This window comes from Ursus americanus, chromosome 24 (genome assembly GCF_024610735.1).
Source record: "Ursus americanus isolate L20-20 chromosome 24, mUrsAme1.1.p, whole genome shotgun sequence".
NCBI classification, from domain to species: domain Eukaryota; kingdom Metazoa; phylum Chordata; class Mammalia; order Carnivora; family Ursidae; genus Ursus; species Ursus americanus.
In genome coordinates, this window is record NC_142150.1 from 18,095,895 (window position 1) to 18,120,781 (window position 24,887).

The following is a 24,887-nucleotide window of genomic DNA, read 5'->3' on the forward strand; positions in this document are numbered from 1 at the left end:
ATTCTCTGTTTGCATGCTCATAAAGATGTTTACTCACTACTAGTCTTGGTTAGATGCTTTGTCTTTTTCCTTTTTTTATTTAAATAAAATTAATTAACATATAGTGTATTACTAGTTTCAGAGGTAGAGTTCAGGGATTCATCAGTCTTATATAACACCCAATGCTCATTACATCACATGCCCTCCTCAATGTCTATCACCCCAAATATCACTCCCCTCCCCTCCAGCAACCCTCAGTTTGTTTCCTATGATTAAGAGTTTCTTATGGTTTGTCTCCCTCTCTGATTTTGTCTTGTTTTATTTTTCCCTCCCTTTTCCTATGATCCTCTGTTTTGTTTCTTAAATTCCACATATGAGTGAGAACATATGATAATTGTCTTTCTCTGATTGACTTATTTCACTTAGCATAATACCCTCTAGTTCCATCCACATTGTTGCAAATGGCAAGTGTTCATTTTTTGATGGCTGAGTGGTATTCCATTGTATATATATGCCACATCTTCTTTATCCTTTCATCTGTTGATGGACATCTGGACTCTTTCTATAGTTTCAGCTATTGTGGACATTGCTGATATAAACATTACGGTGCAGGTGCCCCTTTGAATCACCACAGTTGTACCTTTGGGGTAAATACCTAGTACAGCAATTCCCAGGTTGTAGGGTAGCTCTATTTTCAGCTTTTTGAGGAACCTCCATACTGTTTTCTGGAGTGGCTGCACCAGCTTGCATTCCCACCAACAATGTCAGAGGGTTCCCCTTTCTCTGCATCCTCATCAACATTTGTCGTTTCCTGACTTGTTGATTTTAGCTATTTTGACCGATGTGAGGTGGTATCTCATTGTGGTTTTGATTTGTATTTCTCTGATGCCTAGTGATGTTGAGCATTTTTTCATGTGTCTGTTGGCCATTTGTATGTCTTCTTTGCAGAAATGTCTGTTCATGTCTTCTGCCAATTTCTGGATTGGATTCATTTGTTCTTTGGGTGTTGAGTTTGGTAAGTTCTTTATAGATTTTGGATACTAGCCCTTTATCTGATAAGACATTTGCAAATATCTTCTCCCATTGCGCCAGTTGTCTTTTGGTTTTGTTGACTATATCCTTTGCTGTGCAAAAGCTTTTTTTCTTGATGAAGCCCGAATAGTTCATTTTTGCCTTTGTTTCCCTTGCCTTAGGAGATGTGTCTAGCAAGAGGGTCACAGGTCACAGAGGTTGCTGCCTGTGTTCTCCTCTAGGATTTTGATGGATTCCTGTCTCACATGTAGGTCTTTCATCCATTTTGAGTCTATTTTTGTGTATGGTTTAAAAAAATGATCCAGTTTCATTCTTCTGCATTCTCTCTCTCCCTCTCTCTCTCTCAAAAGAAAAATTCTACTTTTTATTTTTTCCAAGTTGTATAAGTAGTCTTGGTCTTTCTGTGACTTCCTCTCCACTAACCTAGTCCTTCTGGCTCAGGAAAGTGGTAAAGTCAGAAACAGGACAAGGGGAAAGCTAGGGTGAACCTCAGGATGAAGTTGGACAAAAAGCATTTAAAAATGCTTTGACATTTGATAACTATGTCAAATTCTCTGCTTAGCAGCAGAGCTAAAAGTGTATAGTCCTGGCTGAGTTAGTGAGTGGGTTGGAATTTTAGTGTGCCAACAGATAACTACTCAAGGAAATGGTATTACATCAATTTTTAAATTTAAATTGTATCAAAGTCTCTAAATTTCTAAAACGATGCAGGCCATGAAATAACAGCTCAACAGTGTCATTCTAGAACACTAGAGAAATAAAGCTATTATTTTTATCAGTCAGGGTCCAATAAGGAGATATAATCCACACAGTAATTTGAATAGGAAAAGTTTAATATAACAATTAGTAACAGAGGACTAGAGTGTCAGGAAATTGGCAAGTAAGAGTTAAAGAGAACACTGAAGAATGTGCGAATAGCAGGTGTGGAGCAGCCAGTACTGCTAGACCTGAGACAGAATGCTCAAGGAAGAGGCCTGACCCAAGGCTGAGATCCAAACCACATGAAAAAGGGCACAGCCAGCCATGGCTCACTTGATGTTGAATTAGTCCCTGAGGCAGCTCACCCACAGAATTTACTATAAATCTGCCTTTGGAGCACCAGGAGAAGCTGTCCACAGGGAGGTGCCTAGCTGGTGACACTCCACTATAAAGTCACCCACAAGGAACATGCTCAAGGAAACCATTCATAGGAAGGTGCCCCACTGGCAGTACTCTGCTGTGAAGCTGCCTGAGGCAGGTGCCTGGCAAAAAATTGTAGATCTGGAACTAAGAGAGAATACATTGATAACCATCATGCTCTGTGTTAGAGGTTGAATTGTGTCATGCCCCCCCCCCCCAAGAAGTACACTGAAGTCCTAACCATTGGTACCTGGGAATGTGACCTTATTTGGAAATAAGGTCTCTGCAGATGTAATCAATTTAATATTAGGCCCTTAGGGTGGGCCCTAACCAATATGACTGGTGTCCTGGGAAGAGAAAAATTTGGACACAGACACACACATGGAGGAGAATGGTGTATGAAGATTCAGTCACAGAAGGAGATGGCCATAGATGGAGGTAGAGATTGGAGTTATGCTGCCAGGGTCAAGAATGTCTGGGAATGCCAGAAGATGGAAGGGGCATGGAAGAATCTTCCCCAAGAGGATTCAGATGGTGCACAGCACTGTTAGCACCTGATTTCAGACTTCTGGCCTCCACAATTGGAGAGAATACCTTTCTGTTGTTTAAGCCACCTGGTTTATGGTACTTTGTTACAGCAGCCCTAAAAAATTAATATACCACATATGTCCAGTTTCATTCATCTGAGTAATTTAGCATTTCTGAAATCATAATGGTGGGATCTTGAGGCAAACACTAACAGATATCATGTGACTAATCTAATTTTTGCCTTTCTTAGTTATTGGTGATTGATTAGCATTCCATTTAGATTTGGAGTTATAGAACCAGAAGAAAATCTTGAGAACTCAAGGTCAGTATCCTCACTTTACTGAAGCAAATTTTTATGTACATATAATATACATACAGAAGAGTACATAAATCATAAGTTTACTATTCAATCCATTTCCACATAGTGAATATCCATTTAATTAACCGCCCAAGTCAAGAAAGGGACCATAACACCACACCTGAAGCACTTCTCATGACCCCTTTCCGTCACTAACCTCCTTCAACTATAGCCACTCTCCTGATCTCTCACACAACAGATTTTTTTGGTTTTGCTTGGTATTAAAGTTTAAATAACTGTAATCATGAAGTGTATATATTCTTAGATCTGGTTTCTTTGTAAACCATTTTATTTGTGATATTCATAGACATTGTTATGGGTAATTATAGTTTATTGGCATTGCTATCCTCCAGAGTCAGAAAACTAATGCCCATGATCCAAATCTAACTGACCCCCTGTTTCTGTAAGTAAAATTTTATTGCAACACAGCCATACCATTTATTTACATATTATTTATGGCCACTTTCAAGCTACAAAGTCAGGGTTGAGAAATTGGGACAGGGATTGCATGGCTCACAAAGTGCCAAATATTTAGTATCTGGTCCTTTACGGAAGTTTTCCAACTCTGCTATATAGTATTCCATTGAATATATATATATCTCACAATTTATTTATCCATTTATTCTACTGCTAATAAGCATTTCTATCATCTCCATGTTGAGACTACTACAATCAGTGCTGCTATTATTAACATTTTAGTAAATATCTTTTCCTTAAGATAAGTAATTAATTCCCTTTAGCATTAAACTAGTAGGGGAGTTGTTGCTGAGTTGTATAGATATGTTCAACTTTAGTAACTATTGCCAGTTTTTCAAAGTGCCAATCTCTTCATTTTAATGACTAAGAAAACTTATGTAGGTATCTTTTTGATATTTACTGCAGCATTACTCACAATAGCCAAGATATGGAAACAACCTAAGTGCCAACTGATGAATGGATAAAGAAGATGTGATATATACAATGGAATATTCATCAGCCATGACAGAGAAGGAAATCCTGCCATTTGCTATGACATGGATGGACCTTGAGGGCATTATGCTAAGTGAGATTAGTTAGGCAAAAGACAAACACTGCATGATATCATGTATATGTGGAATCTAAAAGAGCTGAACTCATAGAAACTGAGAAAGGAATGGCGGTTACCACGGGCTAGAGGATGAGGGAATTCAGATATCGTTCACTGGTGTAAATCTGCAACTATTAGATCAATAAGTCTTGGAGACCTAATGCACAGCATAATGATTATAGTCAACAATAATGTATTACATACTTGAAAGTTTTTAAGAGAGTAAATCTTAATCTCCACAAAAAAAGAATTATATGGTGTGATAGATAGTGAATGCTAGATAATATCATATTTCAATATATAAAGTAACAAATCAACATGTTATATATCTTCAATTTATACAATGTTATATATCAATTATACTTCAATAAAAAAATAATAAATTAAATTAAATTTAAAATAGAAAGGAAAAAAAAAAACTGGTGCCCTGAAATGGCAGGTCCTATCATAGTGATGAATCAGAAAGAATTATTTTTGGTTTTGGAAAACTTGTATTTTAAAGTCAAACAAAACCTCACAGGAAAGTACTGAGTTAAATTAAGTTAAATTCTAAACTCCTGGGCACAGGGAAATATTTGTGCATAAAAAGCATTTCTTGCTCTCAACAATAAGAATATTTATAAGAATATTTATAAGAATCTGGGAACGCAAAAATTTAGGAATTAAAGCTGTGGCTTATAAAGTCCTTACCTTAGAATAAATGCAGCTGTCAGTTCCAAACACCCACTTCTGAGAATTATCTCCTTTATGTCTGTAATGAAAATGTAATTTAGAGACTGACAACTTTTCACCACACTGAAACATTCTATAGGTTTCTAATGAAAGGATCATTTTCCACATCCCAGCAGGAGAACTGCCCAGACTCTCCCAAGGATTCTACCATGCTACCATCACCACTACTACCTCAGCAACGGAAGCCTTCATTCCCTAAGACAACAATTTCCTTGGTACCCAAAGTGGTGGTGGGGGTGGGGGTGGGGGTGTGTGTATTACCCATGACACAGTGATTAGGAGTTTTAGAGAATAAAGAGAATCAATAAAAATATTATAGAAATTTCTGTCCCCAAGAAAGATCCTCTCTCTATGAGGCAGAAAGAGGCCTAATTATGTATAAGGATTAAGAGGATAGGATGGAAAAGGTTACCATGGAAAATTAGGAACCCCAGACACCTGTTTCTGAAATGACCAGAAAATTTTATTAAGAAATATCAGATTTTTTAAACTAAATCTGAGTAAAAAAAGAAAAACTAGAATGTGATGAACTTAATCATGCCTAAATTAACTAATCATGTATTCATTAATATTTAGAAATCTTACAAATGTAGGACAAATGAATTAAATTAAGTGTAATGGGATGTTAAACAAGACTTCCTACTGCCTCTGAGTTTTGACAGAAATTTCAATGGTTGGGAATAAGAGGTGTCAGGTAATGCTCTATTCTAAAGCAAGGCACTTTATGATCTGGGTGGAACATGTCAAGGCAGTAGTCCAAACTGGTTGAGTGTGCATTAGCCTTTTACCTACATCCAGTTTATATTAGAAAATGTGAAGAATTCTTGGGCATGTTGAGATAGATACTTGATAATACTGTAGGTTTCCAAGCCCTATCCTCAGAATTTTGATTCTGAAGGTCTGGACCCCCCAAAATCTACATTAACAGATATTGCGAGTGATTCCAATCATAAGAACTCTAGGGAATTTGGATGTGTGTGGTCTAGGGATCAGACTTTTAAAAACACTGAACTACAGTGATGAGAGCAGTGGGGGAAGGAAAGACCACATACTTATTATAAAGGAGAATTGATTTGATGATTGAACAAATGGAGTGGAGGTTAGAGACAGAAGGCAAGGTTAAGTCCCAGATGTCAAATTTGGGTAAAGAAGAAGAGAACGTGACACTATGAAAAGAAAGTGAATTTAGAATGGAGAAGAGGAAACAGGGATGTGAGAAAACATGAATACTTAGGTGAATTTTTTCATGAAACATCTTTCAAGGTCTAATTGACCCCTAAGCTAAGAATCTTGTTATCATGTTTTAGACAAATATAATTGTTGCTCTATTTCAGCACTGGGTGGGATGGGGGAAGTATTAGGAGAATTAGTCCTTCTGGAGAGATTTTTATGTTGTAATTAATAAAGGAAAAGAGAAGCTTTAAAATTTTTTGACATAGTGTCCTGAACTAAAATATATGATTTTAAGAATGATATTCATTATCCAAAACAACAACACATAGACTGAGAATTTGAAGGGAACTGAGATGAATAAAGTAAGATGCAGAGAAATGAAGTGAGCTGGTCAAAAATCACAGAGCTAGGTAGTATCAGATAGATACTAGAACCCAGAGCACCTGACTTTCAGCTCGACGTCTTCTCAATTAGATTGGAAAAGTACAACACAAATTACTTGGTGTTACTTGATGATTAAAAATGGAATCAACAGTTTAGGCTCACTGATTAGAATTTGATGCACAATCTTAGTGACTTAAAACACTTTGGTATGAACACAGATTTTTTTATACAATTGTGCTCATATAATCTCTAAATGTTCTCATACTATACAAATTCTCCTGAGGTACTAAAAAAGCTCATGTTTCAACAACTAAATGAAGAAATAATAAAAACAACATTATTGCTGGCCTTTAAGGTTGTCAATCCCCAGCTTATAACTACACTCCTTTCAAAAATAATAATAGAATGGCTGCTGCAATGCTTTGATGGAAATGTGCTGGGTTTTGATAAAACTCAGATCATTTTAATGTGGAACAGCTATAACTCAGTACAACACTATTGCTTATAGGCAATTCCTCCAGTTGCATAAATTATTGTGAGCATATTTCTTCAAGATAAATAAAGTGGAAAATGTTAACTTTTCAAAGTGTAAGACCTCTGCAATTGGTAATTAATATACTGATGCAAAACTGTAAAATCCAGAATTTTGTCTTTTAATTGAATTATAGTATTGACTTGAGGATGAATGTAGTTATAAATACATAAATACATCAATTTCAGTTTTGATTTCCTGCATTTGTAGCATTTTTTCCCTAAATAATAATACAACAGGAGAGATGTTTACCAGATTGTCAACAGTGTGAGGACAGAGACCACATGTGACCTAAGAGCTGATCCCAGTGTCTGGCATATGATAGAAGATTAAAGGTATCTTTGAATAAATAGATACATGAATAAAATGTCAAAAATGTTATCACCCTAAAAATTAATAAGGCCATTATGAAAAATGTTTTGAATTTAATATACGGCAGTTAAATTGGATCTTCTTAGTGGGTAGCTAAAGAACATAAATTATACCTTGGTTAAGAAAATAAGAAATAATTCTGAAAGAAATACAAATTTCCTAGCATTTCTCAAATTTTTTTTTTAAAGATTTTTTATTTATTTATGTGACAGAGGGACAGCCAGCGAGAGAGGGAACACAGCAGGGGAGTGGGAGAGGAAGAAACAGGCTCCCAGCGGAGGAGCCCGATGTGGGACTCGATCCCAGAATGCCAGGATCACGCCCTGAGCCAAAAGCAGACGCTTAACGACTGCGCTACCCAGGCGCCTTAGCATTTCTCAAATTTTATCACAGCTCAAATTCTGTTCAAGAATTGCCTAGGAAATTTTGCGAACATCATGTAGTTTCAAATCATATATAAGCCTTGAGAGCTTGCTAGTAATTTCCCTATCAGGAGTCTCTCTAAGCATATATCTATAAATGTTACCTTTAAACTTTATTACCAAAGCTATAAAACACAAGTCTCTCATGTGGCATCTACACTAAACAGGATGAGAAGATATCATTCTAATATATAATACCTTCTTTAAAAAATAAAATTCCTACAAACACAAGTGCATCTGTTTATTTTTCAAGACATTTTATATGTAAAGAAATCAAACTTAGATCCAATATGCAATGATGCTCATATGGGACTGAATTAGAAAAAAACCATAGAATTTCTTCTTTTTGGTAAACAAGCAGCAAGCTAAAAAGATTTTTTTATAGAGAAACAAATACAAACTTTAAAAATAGCAATAACAATATCAATAATAAGAGAAGGAGAGGAAAATGAAGAAGCAGTATTCCATCCAAGAATCAAAATTATAAATATCATGACATGTGCTGGACTAAGTTCTGGTCCTGGATCTGACATTAACAAGATCAGATATATGACCTTTCTAGAACATTTAGTCTCTAGTGGACTTGGAATTTCTTATAAAGGTAATGATATTATTATCATTATCACAATCACCATCACCACCACTGTTATTACTTCTACTCACAAAGAAGGGTTTAGAGTAGATGCTCTTTAGTGTCCTTCTCTCTCTGAAAGCATAGGACTTCCAAGACTAGTCACATACACTCCTTTTACAGGTGTGAAAAGAATTCTCTGCCCTGGGATGCTTGCTCATTGAGTATCCATATGCATTTTACCATTGCTATTGGGAATCTGTAAAATGTGCACACACACACACACACACACACACACACACACACACACTTTTCTTTGAAATGTGCCATTTATCAGAGAGTAGAGGCAAGAAGGCAGCCCATAACCACAGTGCAGTTAGGGGAAATTTCATAGGCTAAAGCTCATTATTTCCCAGTTGAGTATAGGGAGGACCACCATCATCATGCTTCACAATTACAAATCTATTTTCCCAGACAGCTTCAGATAGCTCTGGCATCTTGCAAAGCAACGCGGACCAAAGTAGGATCCATAGAGAACAGAGGAAAGGGATTTCCCCTCCGTGATTCTTAACACAGTAGGAGTAGAGATAAGAAATTTGATCCATCAATCCAACTGTGAAGTTATACATAGACAATTTTCTATTTGATGTTGACATTTCTAATAGTGTTATCTATATGTTTGAATATGACTTAAACTTCCAATGCATGGCAAGTGGTCCTTTCTACAATGGTGCAGGCTGTCATCCTGCTTTATTCTAACTCTTAGCTTCCTAAACTTCAAGACTTGACCAAAGAGATGATTGTCAATCTCTCTGATTACCTGGTGATGTGCTGTCTGTTTTGCTGTGTGTCTTTTCATCTCTGCACCTAGCACTACGCAGCTACACTTGCTGGTTGTAGTTAATGGTGTCCTTAGAGCAGTGTTTGTTTAACCTACTCTAGATTAATGTTGGCTGGTTATCACTCCATTTCCAGCAAGACCTAAGTGGGGGGGGGGGAGGAGATGCAAAACACCATAACTGAAAGATTAACATTGAAATAAGGAAGACAGTAAAGATTATCAGACAGGTAACAGAAATGAATGAAGCAGGCTAGAGCTAGACTGAGGGCTGTTATTAGGAACAGTGGAGAATATAGCAAACCGGAGGGTATATGTTCCATCTGAATCTATTCTTGCATCACTGGTAAAATGAGATGATAAAAGTCCAGTACTGCCCATTCTTCTGATTTTTTGCAAGAAAAGATAGAAATATGTAATTTTTTGTGTAAAATCTCCCTATTTCTATAGGCTCACCACCCATTCAAAATACAATAATAATGTGCAGGCCAAACCAAACCCATGGGCCCCAAGTTTGTAATCTCCATAATCTAACCTCTATGGATGAATGGGGGGTGTATGCTGTTTTATTAGTTTGTGAATTTAACACTAAACCCAAATCCTACAAATCCACATTCTTTAAAAATGAAGCAAAATCAAGATTAATTGGTGGTCTTATTAAAGGACTTTGATGCAATTGGTTTGTCTGTAAGATGTCCAAAGTATCGTTAGAAAGAAGCATCTTTGATTTTAAAGTTTATGATTTTTATAATTTTCTATGATTTTCAGGTCACTTGTTAATGACATCGTTGGTCTGCCTTTCATCATAGCCAGATGCACATCACAAAAAAAATATTAAATACACAATATGTGCAAGCACTTGCTATATTGAATAAGAATAAGATGAGTGACACCAAATGAGACATAACCGAACTAATGAGGCATGATATGTTTACAATATTCTCTGTGAGTTGTCAGGTTGCTACTTTAAGTGCTAGTTCTATTATTTTTAGTATTTAAAAGACTATGTGTTGATTCATAGCTTTTGTTAAGATCATATTATACTACTTAGGAGAAAAGGAAAAAATTTTGTCTCTAGAAATTGTATAAGGATATTTATGTTATTTATAATAAAATATGGTTGCGTTTAAAAAAAAATAAGGGGGCGCCTGGGTGGTGCAGTCATTAAGCGTCTGCCTTTGGCTCAGGGCGTGATCCCAGCATTCTGGGATCGAGCCCCACATCAGGCTCCTCCGCTAGGAGCCTGCTTCTTCCTCTCCTACTCCACCTGCTTGTGTTCCCTCTCTCGCTGGCTGTCTCTCTCTGTCAAATAAATAAATAAATAATCTTTAAAAAAATTAAAAATTTTTAAAAATTTTTTAAAAATTAAAAAAAAAAAAAGACAAACAGGCACTTCAGATACTCTTAGAAAAGATAAATATACTTGAAAAGTACCAGAGGTGAAGTTAACTCTAAAAATCTTGGTCCCTATTGCTTTCTAAAAAACAAAATGTAGCTTCACAGTTAGTGAGAACTTCTGGTTTTCCAAATTTTCTACTGTTTGCTTCCACCTTGCAACAGATTCTGTTTCTCAGATAAAAATCAAGTTGCATTAATATAAAGGCAAATAATCTTCATTTGCATAGGGATACTCCCTTTCCCCCGCATCCACCCATCCTACCTCTCTCCTTCTCTCCTCTTGTCTTCCCTTCTTTCCTGAATTAAACAAAATCTTTCTTGTAAACGGAGATTTTTTCAAGTTAAACTTACTACAGTTTTGTGGGTTTTTTTAATTACCATCTCTTTTCTCACCCATCTCTCTTCTCTCTAGGCAGCAAGGAAATCAAACCACAAAGTGGTTTCAGTCCCACTGAGTTCTGTGACAACCCTGGCCAGAGTAGGAAGTAAACCTCAGTGGGCTAAGGCCAAATCAGCACTAATTTCAGGATCCAGAAAGTCCAGGGAGAGCCCTGGGCATGAAAAGTGGGTTCATCAAGCTATATGTAACCTTTCCGGACACCTGCCATTTTGATCTAAATCATTGGTTAACTCTTCCACTGAGAGTGCTCTTCCCCACCACTTCCCTCCAAAGTAAGCACTCAGTCATTCCTTACCCATTTTGATTTTTTTGTTTGTCCCCCTAGTTTGTCTTTCTGTACTTTTTAAAAACAGCTTTTTTGAGAAACAACTGACATACAACATTGTAAAATATTGCACAACTGACAGACACATATTTAAAGTGTAAAATTTGACAAGTTTTGAAACGTGTACACCTGTTAAAACATCACAACAATCAAGATAATGAACATACCCATATCTCTCGCTCCCCAAAAAGTCACCCCCAAAGTTTCCTTGTGCCCCTATGTAATCTTGCTCTCCTAACCCTCTCCAACCTCCTACCTTCAGGAAAACACTAATATGCTTTATAGATTAGTTACCGAGTCAGCAAAAATAAATAGGAAGGGGACTTTTGATGCCCTAAACGTCAGCAATTTTTTGTCTCCTCAATTTTTCTTTCCCAGTTCAGTATTTCATATTCAGAAGATTTAGAAAAGGTTAAGAATACACACAGAACATTAAATATTTAAATTAACAATTAAAATGCATATAAAGAAATGGGTTCCAATAATTATAGAGTAAAGCAGAAGCTTGTCTACAACATAGGTACATGTTGAATACCAACATTTCACTTTTAAAAATACCTAAGAAATACTACCAAACTAAGTGACATACATTTTCAAGCTTATCTGAGATTAGAAAGTTAATATTGGTATTATGAACACAAATTTAAACACCTAATGAATATTCCCTCTAAGCTGGGAGGCATCGTGATTTGCCTGCTCAGAAATCTTGAAATTAACATTTATTATTTTGAGCTACAAAGCTCATAAGCATTACCTTTTCTGTAGGATTAATTTATATCCTTCTAGTGATGTTCCCTCAGCAGCGTTGACTCTGATTGGATGACCAATAGCTAGGCAGCCCTGCGTTATCACCCGGCTCAGGATCATTCCCGTCTTCAATGAATAAAGAGGGGGGAGAAAGGTCTAAATAAGTTAAAAGAACCAGAAAATTCAACAATGTGTCACAAATAGTGAGGTCATTATGCCTGGATAACCCCGGATATTAACAGTTGCTGAAAGTGAAACACTACCCACAACTTAGCAGTCAGCGAGCCCTGCTCAGAATCAGTGATCTTCTGTCCGACAAGGGTGGCATTTTACAGTTCAGCGCAAAATAAAACAGACCTTGATATCTTCATTTGTCCTTTTTTTCTGTGCATATTTCACAGTGCAGTGATTTGGGGTCCATCATGTGTCACTTGCTATAGTTATAACTACAGAGCTTACTTGAAATATGTATGCACAGGGAAAAAAAAGGTGCAGTGAACTGAAAAGATTGCAACAAATCCTTAACCTTCATACCAATTTAAAGTTTTACTCTGAGTCTAAATACCATGGGTTAAACATTTTAAGGTGGTTTATGAACTGCTTTTGTTTAAACTAACATTTAAAATGTTAGGATACTCTGATAAGGAAATTAATTGGGAATATTGTTTAAATGGCCAATTAGCAATTTTCTTACTTAGGGAATCAACAACATGTTTTAAATAAGTGACAACCACTGAAGATTTATGGCATGTAAAATTGTCTACCCTAACAGGTAAAGATATTAATTTTGAAAAAAGGGAAAGAACATTCAATCTAAAAAGATTTTCAAAATATTCTTCTTTTTAGCATGTAACTTTTATTTCTCATGTTTTCGCTGTGTGCTAAAGAAATATACCATAACTTAGGAAAAGTATTTTTTAAAATTTTGGTTCTAATAAGTACTGGATGGAATCCTCATTTGAACATACCTGTCTATACAGGAAGAAAATTGTTTGGGGTGAGAATAAAAGAACATTTATTAAGCACTTTCTGCATACCATATACTATGCTTGAACTTCACATGTGCTTTCTTATTAGTCACTACAGCAACGGTGCAAGATAGGTATGACTAACTTCCTTTTACAGAGGAGGAAACAGTGGTTTAGTGCAGCTAAGTAACTTTCTCAAGGTCACGCAAGGCATTCTAATTCCCATCCATCTAACTCCAAAATCCATCCTCTTTTCGGTAAGCATTTCACTTATTTTTGAGGAATTTTTAGACAAGTACAGGTTTTTTTGCTATCATGAAATTCTAGAAACGGATACCATAGAATTACAGAATATGAAATCTAGAAAAGAACTTTCCATATCAACTGGTGCAACTCTTTTCAGATAAGACTAAAGCCCAAATAGAGAGTGTGACTTACCTGAGGTCACACAAGTTTTCAGTGGCAATGAGAACACTAAAGCACTTCCATTATGCTCATACATTGGCCAAATACAAAGCAGTGTTTTATATTACTGTGAAAAGATGTAAGTTTTGAAGTCAGATAGACCAAGAATCTTTCCTCTGCCACGTACTAGCCTGTTTTTTCAGCTATATAAAGTATAAGACTAAAAGAGATAATAAATATGTAGAAGATGCTTAACATGTAGCAGATGTATAGCAAAATGGCAAATACTGTTATTAAGTCTGAAACAAAATACAACTTAAAAAAGGTTCCTAGTTCATAGAGTCTCCAGGTTGGAAGTAGATTGAAGAAACATCTCATCTAATCTCATTCTATCTTGATATATGAAATGAACATTTCTTGGTGCCTTTGTATCTTAATAACTCTATATGTTTGTTTTTTAGCTCTCAGAGAATCAAAAAATAATAGTTAAGGACAATCCCAAATTTGCTTTGAGAAAATAGCTGCAACCTCCCCAACCCCAACAAAGTAGCAGCAAACTTGCCTGAGCGACTCTGCACCCACAAAAGGGCTAAAAAGAGGCAAAAATCATCTATAGTGGGGGGGAAAAGGAAGACAAAAGAAGGGTAGATACAAGCTGCACCATCTCTTTCCAGACATAAATATTTGGTGGCAATTACAAAACACATTTCAAAAGTAAGAGGAAGGGGAGGGCAATTATGTGTTCTCAATTTAAATCGGATCCACTAGCATAATAGTAAAGTTAAAAAATTAAATAGTGTCAATACTTGGGTATAAAATGCGTTAGTCATTGTTCACATTTTATACTCGGATTTCTCTTAAAACTGTCCTTACAAAGACCGTACGCTGTCCCTACATGGTGCTCACCCCCCAGGCTCGGTGAGGCTCAGCGATGAAGGCTAGGAGGTAGAAGCAAATGACATTCAGACAAATTTCATGAAAATGGTGAGTGTGTGGACTGCTCGGAAGTTCTGTGCTGAGTTTATTTATTTATTTTATTTACTTGTCAGAGAGAGAGAGAGAGATTGAGAGCACAAGCAGGGGGAGCATCAGGTAGAGGGAGAAGCAGGCTTCCCATCTAGCAAGGAGGCTGATGTGGGACTTGATCCTGGGATCATAACCTGAGCTGAAGGCAGACGCTTAACCGACTGAACCACCCAGGCTCCCCTTGTGCTGAATTTAAACACTCTCTGAGTCTGAACTAATCAGCACGTGTGAAAGTGAGTTGAATGCTCACATGGGGATCTACAGAAGCCCTCCGCACTGGACAAGCCAGGGGCAGAGAGTAGCACACCTGCCAGCCAACAAGTGATCATGCCTCCATTTGCAGGGTTGTGCGCATGAGGACAGCAGGAGCCGGAGCCACACTGTGAGCAGGGAGCATGGGCAGTCACTCAGAGAGAGCGGACGCTGTTGCATACCTTCGTGATCAGCCACACGCTGGCTGCAGGCCACAGGATCGATGGCACTGTCTGACCTCCACTGCTCACTTCCCTGCTTGAGGAGCTCCGCTTTCGGATGGAAACAGAGGCATGCAGGACAATACTGGGATCCACCTATACCACAAGAAGAAGTACGCATTTTTAAACATACAGTCTGAAAGGCCACCCTCTTCAACACACTTAGCCAAAACAGGTTATCCTAGAACATTGTATTTCTAATTGAAAGGTTTCTTTTGAAGTAGTAGTGCTCAATCCCATTTAATTCAACTCAATTAATTTTTGTTGTTTGATATTTGTAATATCAGCTCTGATATGCAAGGCCCTAGACCATGTGGTATGGGATATTCCTGCCTGGGACACCTGGGTGAAGTTGGTTAAGCATCTGCCTTCGGCTCAGGTAGTGATCTCAGGGTCCTGGGATTGAGCCCCACGTCGGGGGGGGGGGGGTCCCAGCTCAGCAGGGAGTCTGCTTTTCCCTCTCCCCCTCCCTCTGTGTTCTCCAGCCCCCCTCTCTCAAATAAATAAATAAAATCTTAAAAAATATATTTTCCCTGACCTAGAGAAACTTGCAACAGAAGAGGCAATAACACACACACACACACACACACACACACACACACACACACACGTGTGCATGTGCGCAGAGACACCATGGATTGTAGAACAGGGACATCAAAGAAGGGCAGTTAAAAGTCCCCACAATCTCTTAAGAATAAAGGCATGCGGGTTGAGAATTTAGTGATAGTTGTGGGAATGGACAGGAGGGGACTAACTGGTAAGACACAGTATCCATGCCTCCCATATTGGTTATCAAACTACATATGTCAAAGATATTGTATACCTTCTAGCATTACTTAGCCGTGATTGTAAAATTAATAGGCATTCACATCACCTATAGAAATTCTACTTCATATTTAATAAACTTTTCTGCTAACTTATATGATCACTTTTCCTGAGTAATCATACTAAATCTTTAAGTATCAATATTTACTTATATGGGATTATGGGAATATGTCAGTTTATACTTTAAACCCAATAAATGGCATTGCTTCAATAACAATTGAAATTATTTTCTAGTACTAAAAGTTGTATTCTAAATGTGTGCTAATACTAGGTATTTTCTGAGTAGCAACTGATTCTTAAAAATACAAAAATTAAATGATAATTTAAAAGGCAATATTTACAAATGTGATCAGGCAATAACAAAAGGGCATAACTAGTATATTTGGTAATTATTCTACAATGGAAGATAGCTACTTCTCAAGAGAAGAAACTATCTTACAATTCCTAAATGTGAAAATAAAATTTTAAAAATATAGCAACCCCACGACAGAAAGAGATTTGACTTACAGCTCTTTGATTGTGTATTCCCCAGTTAGCCAGTAGTGGCTGGATTCTGGAAGGGAATCCCCCACAGTTTCTGAACAATGATAAACTATATTCTACTAATCCACCCGCCACAGGACTCAGCATTTAAAGTAGCACTCTTACTCAACCTCCTAACTCCAAGTAGCCATCACACTCAAAACTCTCCTCTGCAACAGGGAAGAAGATTGTTTTGACTGGAATTAGTCAGACAGAAGAACCGTACTGCCAACTGCTTCTTTGTACAGCACCTGCTGCCAGCGCCTAAATTCTTGTTATCTCCACAACATGGTTTAATCTTTTAACAGTTGGCTTATTGGTGAAGAGCGAAGGGGTCCTTTGTGTCTGTCGTGGGTTGGCACCCAGTATTAACACCATGCTGTTCTTCGAGAGATATTTTGCTGGACAGTTCCCAAGTGATTCTACATAGACCAGACTCAGCCAGGCCCACTAACTCAGCTTCATTGCCTGTTATTAAAAGAAAAAATCTTGCCAAGTCTGGGGTTCTGAAACACTTAAAACTGACAATGGCCATTAAATTTCAATTCATGACTTCATCTTCTTTTCCCTTTTTAGTTTAATAGGATAGTTTAGCTTTAGACCAAACATTTATGAAGGTAGGAAAGCTAAAAATTGTGAAAATTACAATTCATAAAAGCAAAGTGCTCTGACAACCTGCAACGTGGTCTGCCTCGCATGCGTGTATACACACACAGGTATGTGTATGATAGCATTTCTGCTGAGACCGTTCTCTAAATACATACCATTACATATGTCGTTAGGTCATTAGGAAACCTCTTTTATTCTTTTGACTACCTATGTATATACAGGAGGTATATATATATGTATATATATATCCCTTTAAATGACCGTTGCGATTTGGTTGTCTGAATAAACTGTACTAATACAGAGGCTGCCAGTGATCAAAAAATGATGCATGCACACTCTGAGCCTCTTAAAACTTCTTGTTTAATTTCCTTTTTCCAAATCACTAATGAAAGCCGTCAATATTCCTGTGCAAATTTAAAATAATAAGAGAACCACTTATGGTCTTTACTTACAGATCTGAGGAATCAGACACAAGACAGTGAAATTTTTCTTGAAAGGAGAAGCTCACAGATCCACCCTTTATTCTAAATAAATCGTTTACTGCATAGAAATTTTATAAGATTTTTCACTTCTGAGAGTGAATTTAGGGCCAAGTTAAAAAATTCGATACACAAATTAAAATCACAACTATGAGGGGCACCTGCTGGCTCAGATGGTTAAGCATCTGCCTTCAGCTCAGGTCACGATCTCCAGGTCCTGAGGTCAAGCCCCACGTCCAGCTCCCAGCTCAGTGGGGAGTCTGCTTCTCCCTCTGCTTCTTCCCCCTGCTCATGTGCTCTCGCTCTCTCTCTCTCCCAAATAAATAAATAAAATTTTTTAAAAAAATAAAAGCACAACTATAAGAAATGTTATAAAATCTCTTTCTTTGTGTCCCTAACATTCATTCTTATTGTTTTCATTCCCTAAATCTATAGCCGATCAATACACCCACCTCAAAGGCCAAGAACTGGAAAAGTTTAAAGGTAGAAAATACCAGCGAGTACATAATTATGCAACCAAACAAGGCAAAATATCTAAGATGTAAATATGTAGTCCTCAAATAGCTTCCAACTATTGGTCTAAAAATAAGGAAGGGACTCAGGATTTTATTTAAAGTTCTGCGTCCTATTCTAATGGAAATCCGTTCAAAATTAAAATTAAAATTTTGTATTTTCCCCAGTATAAATTATTTGTAGAAAACATTATTTTTCAATGACTTGCCCTCCAAAGAAATAGGACAGTAAAAAATTATTCATTTTTTCCCAGCCTCCTTTGTGATAAATAGAATAATTTATTCTGCTAGTATCCATGACTGCTGAATTTATAAGTTGTAAGTTTATAACTCTTAACAAGTATGCCATAATTCTAAAATCATTATTTGGTATTGTTCTCACTGTTACCATACCAAAAATTGTCACTAATGTTCTGCAAAGTCTGATTATACCAAAAGGCTAGGATCAAAATATGTTTCCTTTCCAGTTTGGCAGAATGAATTACCTGCTGAACATTGGAGTCCATTTTTCTGCTATTTTTTCCCATAACCAGCGATTACTCAAACTATTCTTCTCATGAAATGTTTTTTCTTTTATATTAACTACCATGAAGTTTAAATCTCATCCAGTGCATGGAAATATTTAATTTTATTGACCTTAAACTGAAGCAATCTAAAGATGTTGCCAATTTAAGTAACAAGAGAGAACTATTGAAAGATGTATTTGCCAAAACATCATTTTGTAGTAGATACCAATCTTTTTTTTGAAATGGATAAAAGAGCAACAGGTTGTAATTGTCAGGGTTATATCTATTTCCCACATTACGAACAGGGATTATATGTTCCAAATTTTTCCCTGTAGGAAAGGTTTTACTTGTCAATAAGAGATTTAAAAGAACAGTCAGGGGTTGGGCACCGATATCTCTATCTCAAGCCAATTTTAAAACGTATGCATCAAGAATATCGGCTTTTGCCTCCCTCTCTCTACCCCTGTTGTAATCCTCTTAGTGTCTTCTTTACCACAATGAGCATCAAGATTCTACAATAAAAGGCCCTATAGATATCTATCACCTCTGCTAGAATCTCTTTTTAGAAGTGCTCCGTTTCAGGTTATTAAATTACCATTTCCAATGCACTGATCACCTCTCTGTATATAATTGGAGATGTTTTTCTGAAAGGATTGTAAAGGTTTCATAGCTAAGGGAGGGCCATTTTTCTTTGAAAGCTTCTTTTTACTAGCCAGCTTATCAAATTGTTGCTTTCTTATACTACTATTTTTGTTGGACTGAAATTTTATCCAAAACCAATTTCTTCTTCTAAAAATATAATGGTGTACAAACTTTATTTAAGTTGAGAGTTTTCTCATTTTCACTGAATCATTAAAACCAGTTAATAACGGTGAAATAACTGGATTGTTATTCTCTCATTTTTCAACATTAGAAAATATAGTTATCTTTTAGGGACGACTGAGTGGCCCAGTCAGTTGAGTGTCTGCCTTCAGTTCAAGTCATGATTCCGGAGTTCTGGCATCGAGCCCTGCGTCGGGCTCCCTGCTCAGTGGAGAGACTGCTTCTCCCTCTGCCTGCTGCTCCCCCTGCTTGTGCTCTCTCTCTCTCACTCTTGCTCTATCTCAAGTAAGTAAAATAAAATTTAAAAAAATAAAATATGGTTATCTTTTAAAATCCTACATTAGCATAAAATCAAAAAAGAAGCCTCCTTTGAGTTCTTTTTCTCTGATAATTCTTTGATACCCTTTTTTTTCCAGGTTTGAGCTGGTTTCTGCTGAATGAATTAATTAACTAGTGAATCCAATTCCGTCTATCTAACTCTGAACGTGGAGATATTGGCAGCAATGACAAGGATGATCAGGATGCCCTTTGGCCTTAAGCAATGTCTAATCCAGCAGCGGGGGTTAAAGAGGACTCCCGAGTTATCTTCCTAACACAAACATCAAATCAGATCCTGCCTCTGCTTGAATATTTCTAATGGCTCCTTGTTTTCTACAGAACAACATCCAGAATCCCTAACATTGAATTACGACCCTTTATGATCTGATCCCAATATTCTCAGTGGAATCTACCATTCTCCCTTTTCTTCCCCAGTGTGACCTGAAATGTGTTCACTTGGAGCACTAACAGTGCTTTGAGTCATGCAAAAAAGGTTTAAGAGAAACATCAAGTTCAGTGTCATAAGGGGCATAGAATGGATGCAATGAAGATACAAGTCCAGAAACATCATATCCAGTTTGGGGATGAAGGTTGGTAAAGGAAGCTTTCATGAAACAGGTCCAAATCAGATAAGGCTAGACTGATGGGCAGCATTTCAACGAGCATTTAATGAATGCCAGCTGTATGCCAGACAGTGTTAGAATATGGCATAAAGGTGACAAAGAAGGTTGGTGGGTGGTAACAAAGAAAAAGAAGTTGAATTCCAGGCAAAGGGATCCACATGGGCATAATAACAGAAATCATGGAGTACTTTCAGGAAACAACAAATGGGCCATCGGGCTTGGCTAACACATGAAGAACTTATTAGAGAATATTGAGCCTTGAAAGATAGGTTGTAGCCAAATTTTAAAAAATCATTCATCAAAAATGTATTGTGCCCCTGCCCTACATTCAAAATCTGTGCTAGAGTTCAAAAATACAAAGATGAGTAACACATAATGTCTGTGTCCAAAGAATTCTCAATTTAATGGAAGAGAAAGACACAAAAACAAATAACTATACCAAAACACAAACTCTAAGAACATTTTCAAAGGATGAAAAGGAGGTTCAATAATATGAGGTTCATTCTTTCTGCAGGATCTGAGACAGCTCCGTGGAAGAAGAAAAAGTTGAAGAAAGCCTTAAAAGGCAAGGAAAGGTAATGGGGTGGGGGGTTATATCCTAGGCCAAGAACAACACACACCATGGTACAAGTAAGTATACCAAGGTGAAGAACATGTTATGGGGCACAATTTATTAGCTCTAACTGTAGTGTAGGATACAAAGAAGATCAAGAAGAGAAGGTTGGAAAGGCAAGTGGAGAGTAGGGGCAGATTAGAGGAGAACCATGAAGATCAATGAAGGCCTGATGAAGATTTGGAATTTCAGTAGGTAACAGGCAGGCTTACAAGTTTTTTGAACAGGAAACAATGGCACAGCAAAAGCCTACAAAGGAATGCCAACAGGACCAGGATTATGGTAAATAAATCTTAATGTGAGATGAATATAAAATATAGACATTAATTCTTCGTGTACCATCCAACTTGCATTTATTTTCTAAATTTGCTCAAAATCTGACAGAGTTAGAAATATAGCTGACCCTGGAATAACACAGGTTTGAACTTCATGGGTCCACTTACATGTGGATTTTCTTTGATATAGTGCAATGCTATAAATGAATTTTCTCTTATGATTTTCTTAATAACATTTTCTTTTCTCTAGCTTCATTGCAATAACACAGTACATAATACATACAATATGTAAAACATGTGATAATTCACTATTTCTGTTATTGGTGAGGTTTCTGGTAAACAGTAGGTAATTAGCAGTTAAATATGGGGGCAGTGAAAAGTTCTGCATGGAAAAAAAATTATACATGGATTTCCAATTGTGAGATATTAGTACCCCTAACTCCACTGTTCAGGGGTCAACTATAAATTATTTATTTTATTCTATTTTTATAATTATGCTATTTAGATTCACATGTGTCTTAAAACAACTAATATTTTCAGTATACATTTTGACATAGTAAACTGAACAGGCATGGAGAAATTAAAAAAAGAGCAGGTTGGGACAATATGTCTTTTGCATTGTCTCTCGGAAATAAAGGGACCAGAGCATTTAACAGGAAGTCTTACTTTCTTTGGGCATCTCTATCTCTGTGGGTGCCTTTTGGTTTTGATTTCATGAGTTCAAAAAACTAAAGCTTATGCCGCTGAAATGAACAACCCAGCCGCTAAGAAAAAAAATTATAATTATTCTTTCTTTGGAGACATGTTTAAAAAACCTTTCATAGCTCAGTTGGAGAAAATTCCTTACTGGCATGATAAATTTCTAAGTGTAAATTAATAAACAAACCTTCTGGATTGGGTTGTAATGAGTTGGGTTTTCTAAAGAGCTCCTATTCCTTAAATACATTGACCCATGAAGCAAATAGATCAAATGCTAACAGCCATCTTAAAGACTTTTTAAAACAACTCCAACTTATTAATACAGTAGATATAAGGAAAATATGCTAAACAATAGCACTTAAATGACAGAATTCAGGTAAAATTTTTTCTAGTAGGAATACTATATATTGGTTCAGTTTTAAAGTGCTTAATTAACAGGAAGTAAAGAATAATACTTGCCCCAACATTTTAAAATAATTTATACTTTCCAAACATCTCCAAAAAATTCACTCAGTCACCATGTATTGAATGACTGTCCAATACATAAAATACCTTCATTGAGTACAAAAAATAATTCTGACCTTGTTCTGTAGGAAATGGTTCTCCAAGTCCACCTTTTCAAATTGATCAGGTATCTGTTGACTGGTACCGTGGAAATTAATTGGAAATCTCTCACAAACTTCCCAACTATGAAAAGTAAAATATTTAATTACTTTTGTCAAAATAAAATTCATTTAATTATAACCCTCTTTAATCTACTAGTATAATAATTTATGTATTTTTTTTTTAAGATTTTTTATTTTTATTTATTTGACAGAGATAGAGACAGCCAGCGAGAGAGGGAACACAAGCAGGGGGAATGGGAGAAGAAGAAGCAGGCTCATAGTAGAGGAGCCTGACGTGGGGCTCCATCCCGTAACGCCGGGATCACGCCCTGAGCCGAAGGCAGACGCCTAACCGCTGTGCCACCCAGGCGCCCCAATAATTTATGTATCTTATATTCTACTAGGGAGAGAAAAACAAATGTATAGTCCATAATCTTTTTAAACAGAAATTTGTAAAGTGCTTTGTTATCTACAATTGGGAAACGAAGACTTTAAATTTTTATCTTGCAATTATTTATGATACTGGGGGATTCCATGCCTAATTAATTATAAATAGAAGAGAGAAACAAAAAAATTATTTTTAATCTTAATGGAATCACTCAGAGTGGACACCATCTTCACTGTTAACTTTTTCTCTAAATACAATGGGCTATAAATAACAAAAGATGTTTTTATACTTAAAATGGTTGTGTTAAGCACATTATTTTGGCAACTTTTAGACAGTCTTACAAAGCAGCACGGTCTAGTGGGCACACAGACAAACCACAAATGGGGAGGGGGAGGTTCATTCTTAGTTCAGCCAAATAACTTATTTTATTTTTTTAAAGATTTTATTTATTTATTTATTTATTTATTTATTTATTTATTTGAGACAGAAAGAGAGAGAGCACGAGTGGGGGGGCGGGGCCAGGGGAGAAGCAGACTCCCCCGCTGAGCAGGGAGCCCAATGACACAGGGTTCCATCCCAGGACCCCGCGATCATGACCTGAGCCAAAGGCAGACACTTAACCCACTGAGCCACCGAGGCACCCCCAAATCACTTATTTTAAAAGTGTACTAATCCTTACTTTAAAGAAAACTATCTGGCTCAACACTGATATGTTAAGACATATCGTATGGTATGTCATTCAACAAAAATCAGTTTTGGAACTGATAATAGTATTTTTTTCAATACCCCGAGAAACATAAATTAGAGAATGATTATTAAGATTTCAAATGATGCACATTAAAGTATAGAAAGAGTTTCAAATGGAATCAAAAAATGATGTAAATTATCTTCAAATAAGTTTGTTTTCAGGAAGGGTAGTTTCATATTGTTGTGCTTAGTGATGTAGATCTAACTTAAAACCACTCAATAAAACAGTCTTCATTGCACCCAGGGAAGGGAAATTAAGAAGGAATACGTGAATTAAAAATTAAACTCCTAGCTAAAACATGAAGGGAAAGGGTCTGGGCAAATTCAGCAGTTTGGGGAAAGATTGTGGCGCATGAAATGAATCTTCTTATAAAAGGAAATGCCTATTTAAAAAAGTGCTAAGGGGGCACCTGGGTGATGCAGCCAGTTAAACATTTGCCTTTGGCTTAGGTCATGATCTCAGGGTCCTGGGATCAAGCCCGGTGTTGGACTCCCTGTTTGGCGGGGTGTCTGCTTCTCCCTCTCCCTTTGCCCTTCCCCTCCCCGTTCATTCACACTCTCTCTCAAATAAATAAAATATATTTAAAAAAAAGAAAAGAAAGAATGCTAAGTTATTTTCTATCTATAAAGAAAAAGAACAAGACAAAACATTCAAATCCTGCCTGGATAGTGCAGGCAGTCATTAGGGGATAGAAGGGTTTAAACAACCAAGGAATACCAAAGAATTCATCTTTGTAGACGTGTTTAGGAACGTCTAGCTACACTGAATGACCTCATCAGACAGACCACTTCCCGTTCTCTGGATTTTTTCCTCTACATCCAGCCTTTTCACCTGTATATTAAGGAAAGCTATAATTTGTTAAACTACAAAATATTAAAGATAGATGGGTCCTTATAGATAGATCACCTAATCCAACATACTATCAGAATCATGCTGAATGTCCAATATAATACCCACTAGCCACATATACCTATTTAAATTGAACTTAGTGTAATTTAAACAAAATTAAAAATTCAGTTCCTCCGTCACATTAGTCATATTTTAAGTTTTCAATAGTCACGACTTATGCTTCCATCATCACAGAAAGTTCTGTTAAACAGTGCTAGATAGTGGGTAAGCCCTCAGTTCTTAAGAAAGATAATCTGGGTTAGAACCCTGGCTCTGTCATGTACTAGTTGTGTGACTGGGCAGATCACTCTGCCCCTCTGTACCTCAGTTCTGGCTCTATAAAATGGAGTAATAATAAGATAATGTAATGATGGGATTAAGATCATTGTTTTGAGGATTAAATAAATCCTTACCTAATTCATTTAGAATTGTGATCAATACTTAGTAAATGCTGGGTTTTATTATTTATAGATAAGAAGCTGACACCCATCTGCTCATGGAAAATCATAAGCAGCAGAGATGGGGCTAGATGCTCAAATCTTCTAACTCCTGTTCTTCCCACCACTCCACCAATTCTCTAGCATATTGCTTTTTTTTCAATTTATCA

At 36.7% G+C, this 24,887-nt stretch overlaps 1 protein-coding gene across 1 annotated transcript in view; it reads right to left on the reverse strand.

Moving 5' to 3' along the window:
• The window catches only part of DCDC1 (doublecortin domain containing 1), a 419,738-nt gene that overhangs the window by 173,234 nt on the left and 221,617 nt on the right, over nt 1-24,887 (reverse strand). The window contains exons 14-17 of the mRNA XM_045808577.2: nt 22,233-22,338; nt 14,810-14,944; nt 11,984-12,102; nt 4,773-4,833 (exon numbers count right to left, since the gene is read on the reverse strand). Coding sequence (XP_045664533.2) covers nt 4,773-4,833; nt 11,984-12,102; nt 14,810-14,944; nt 22,233-22,338 — 421 coding nt within the window. The remainder of the gene's footprint in view (nt 1-4,772; nt 4,834-11,983; nt 12,103-14,809; nt 14,945-22,232; nt 22,339-24,887) is intronic.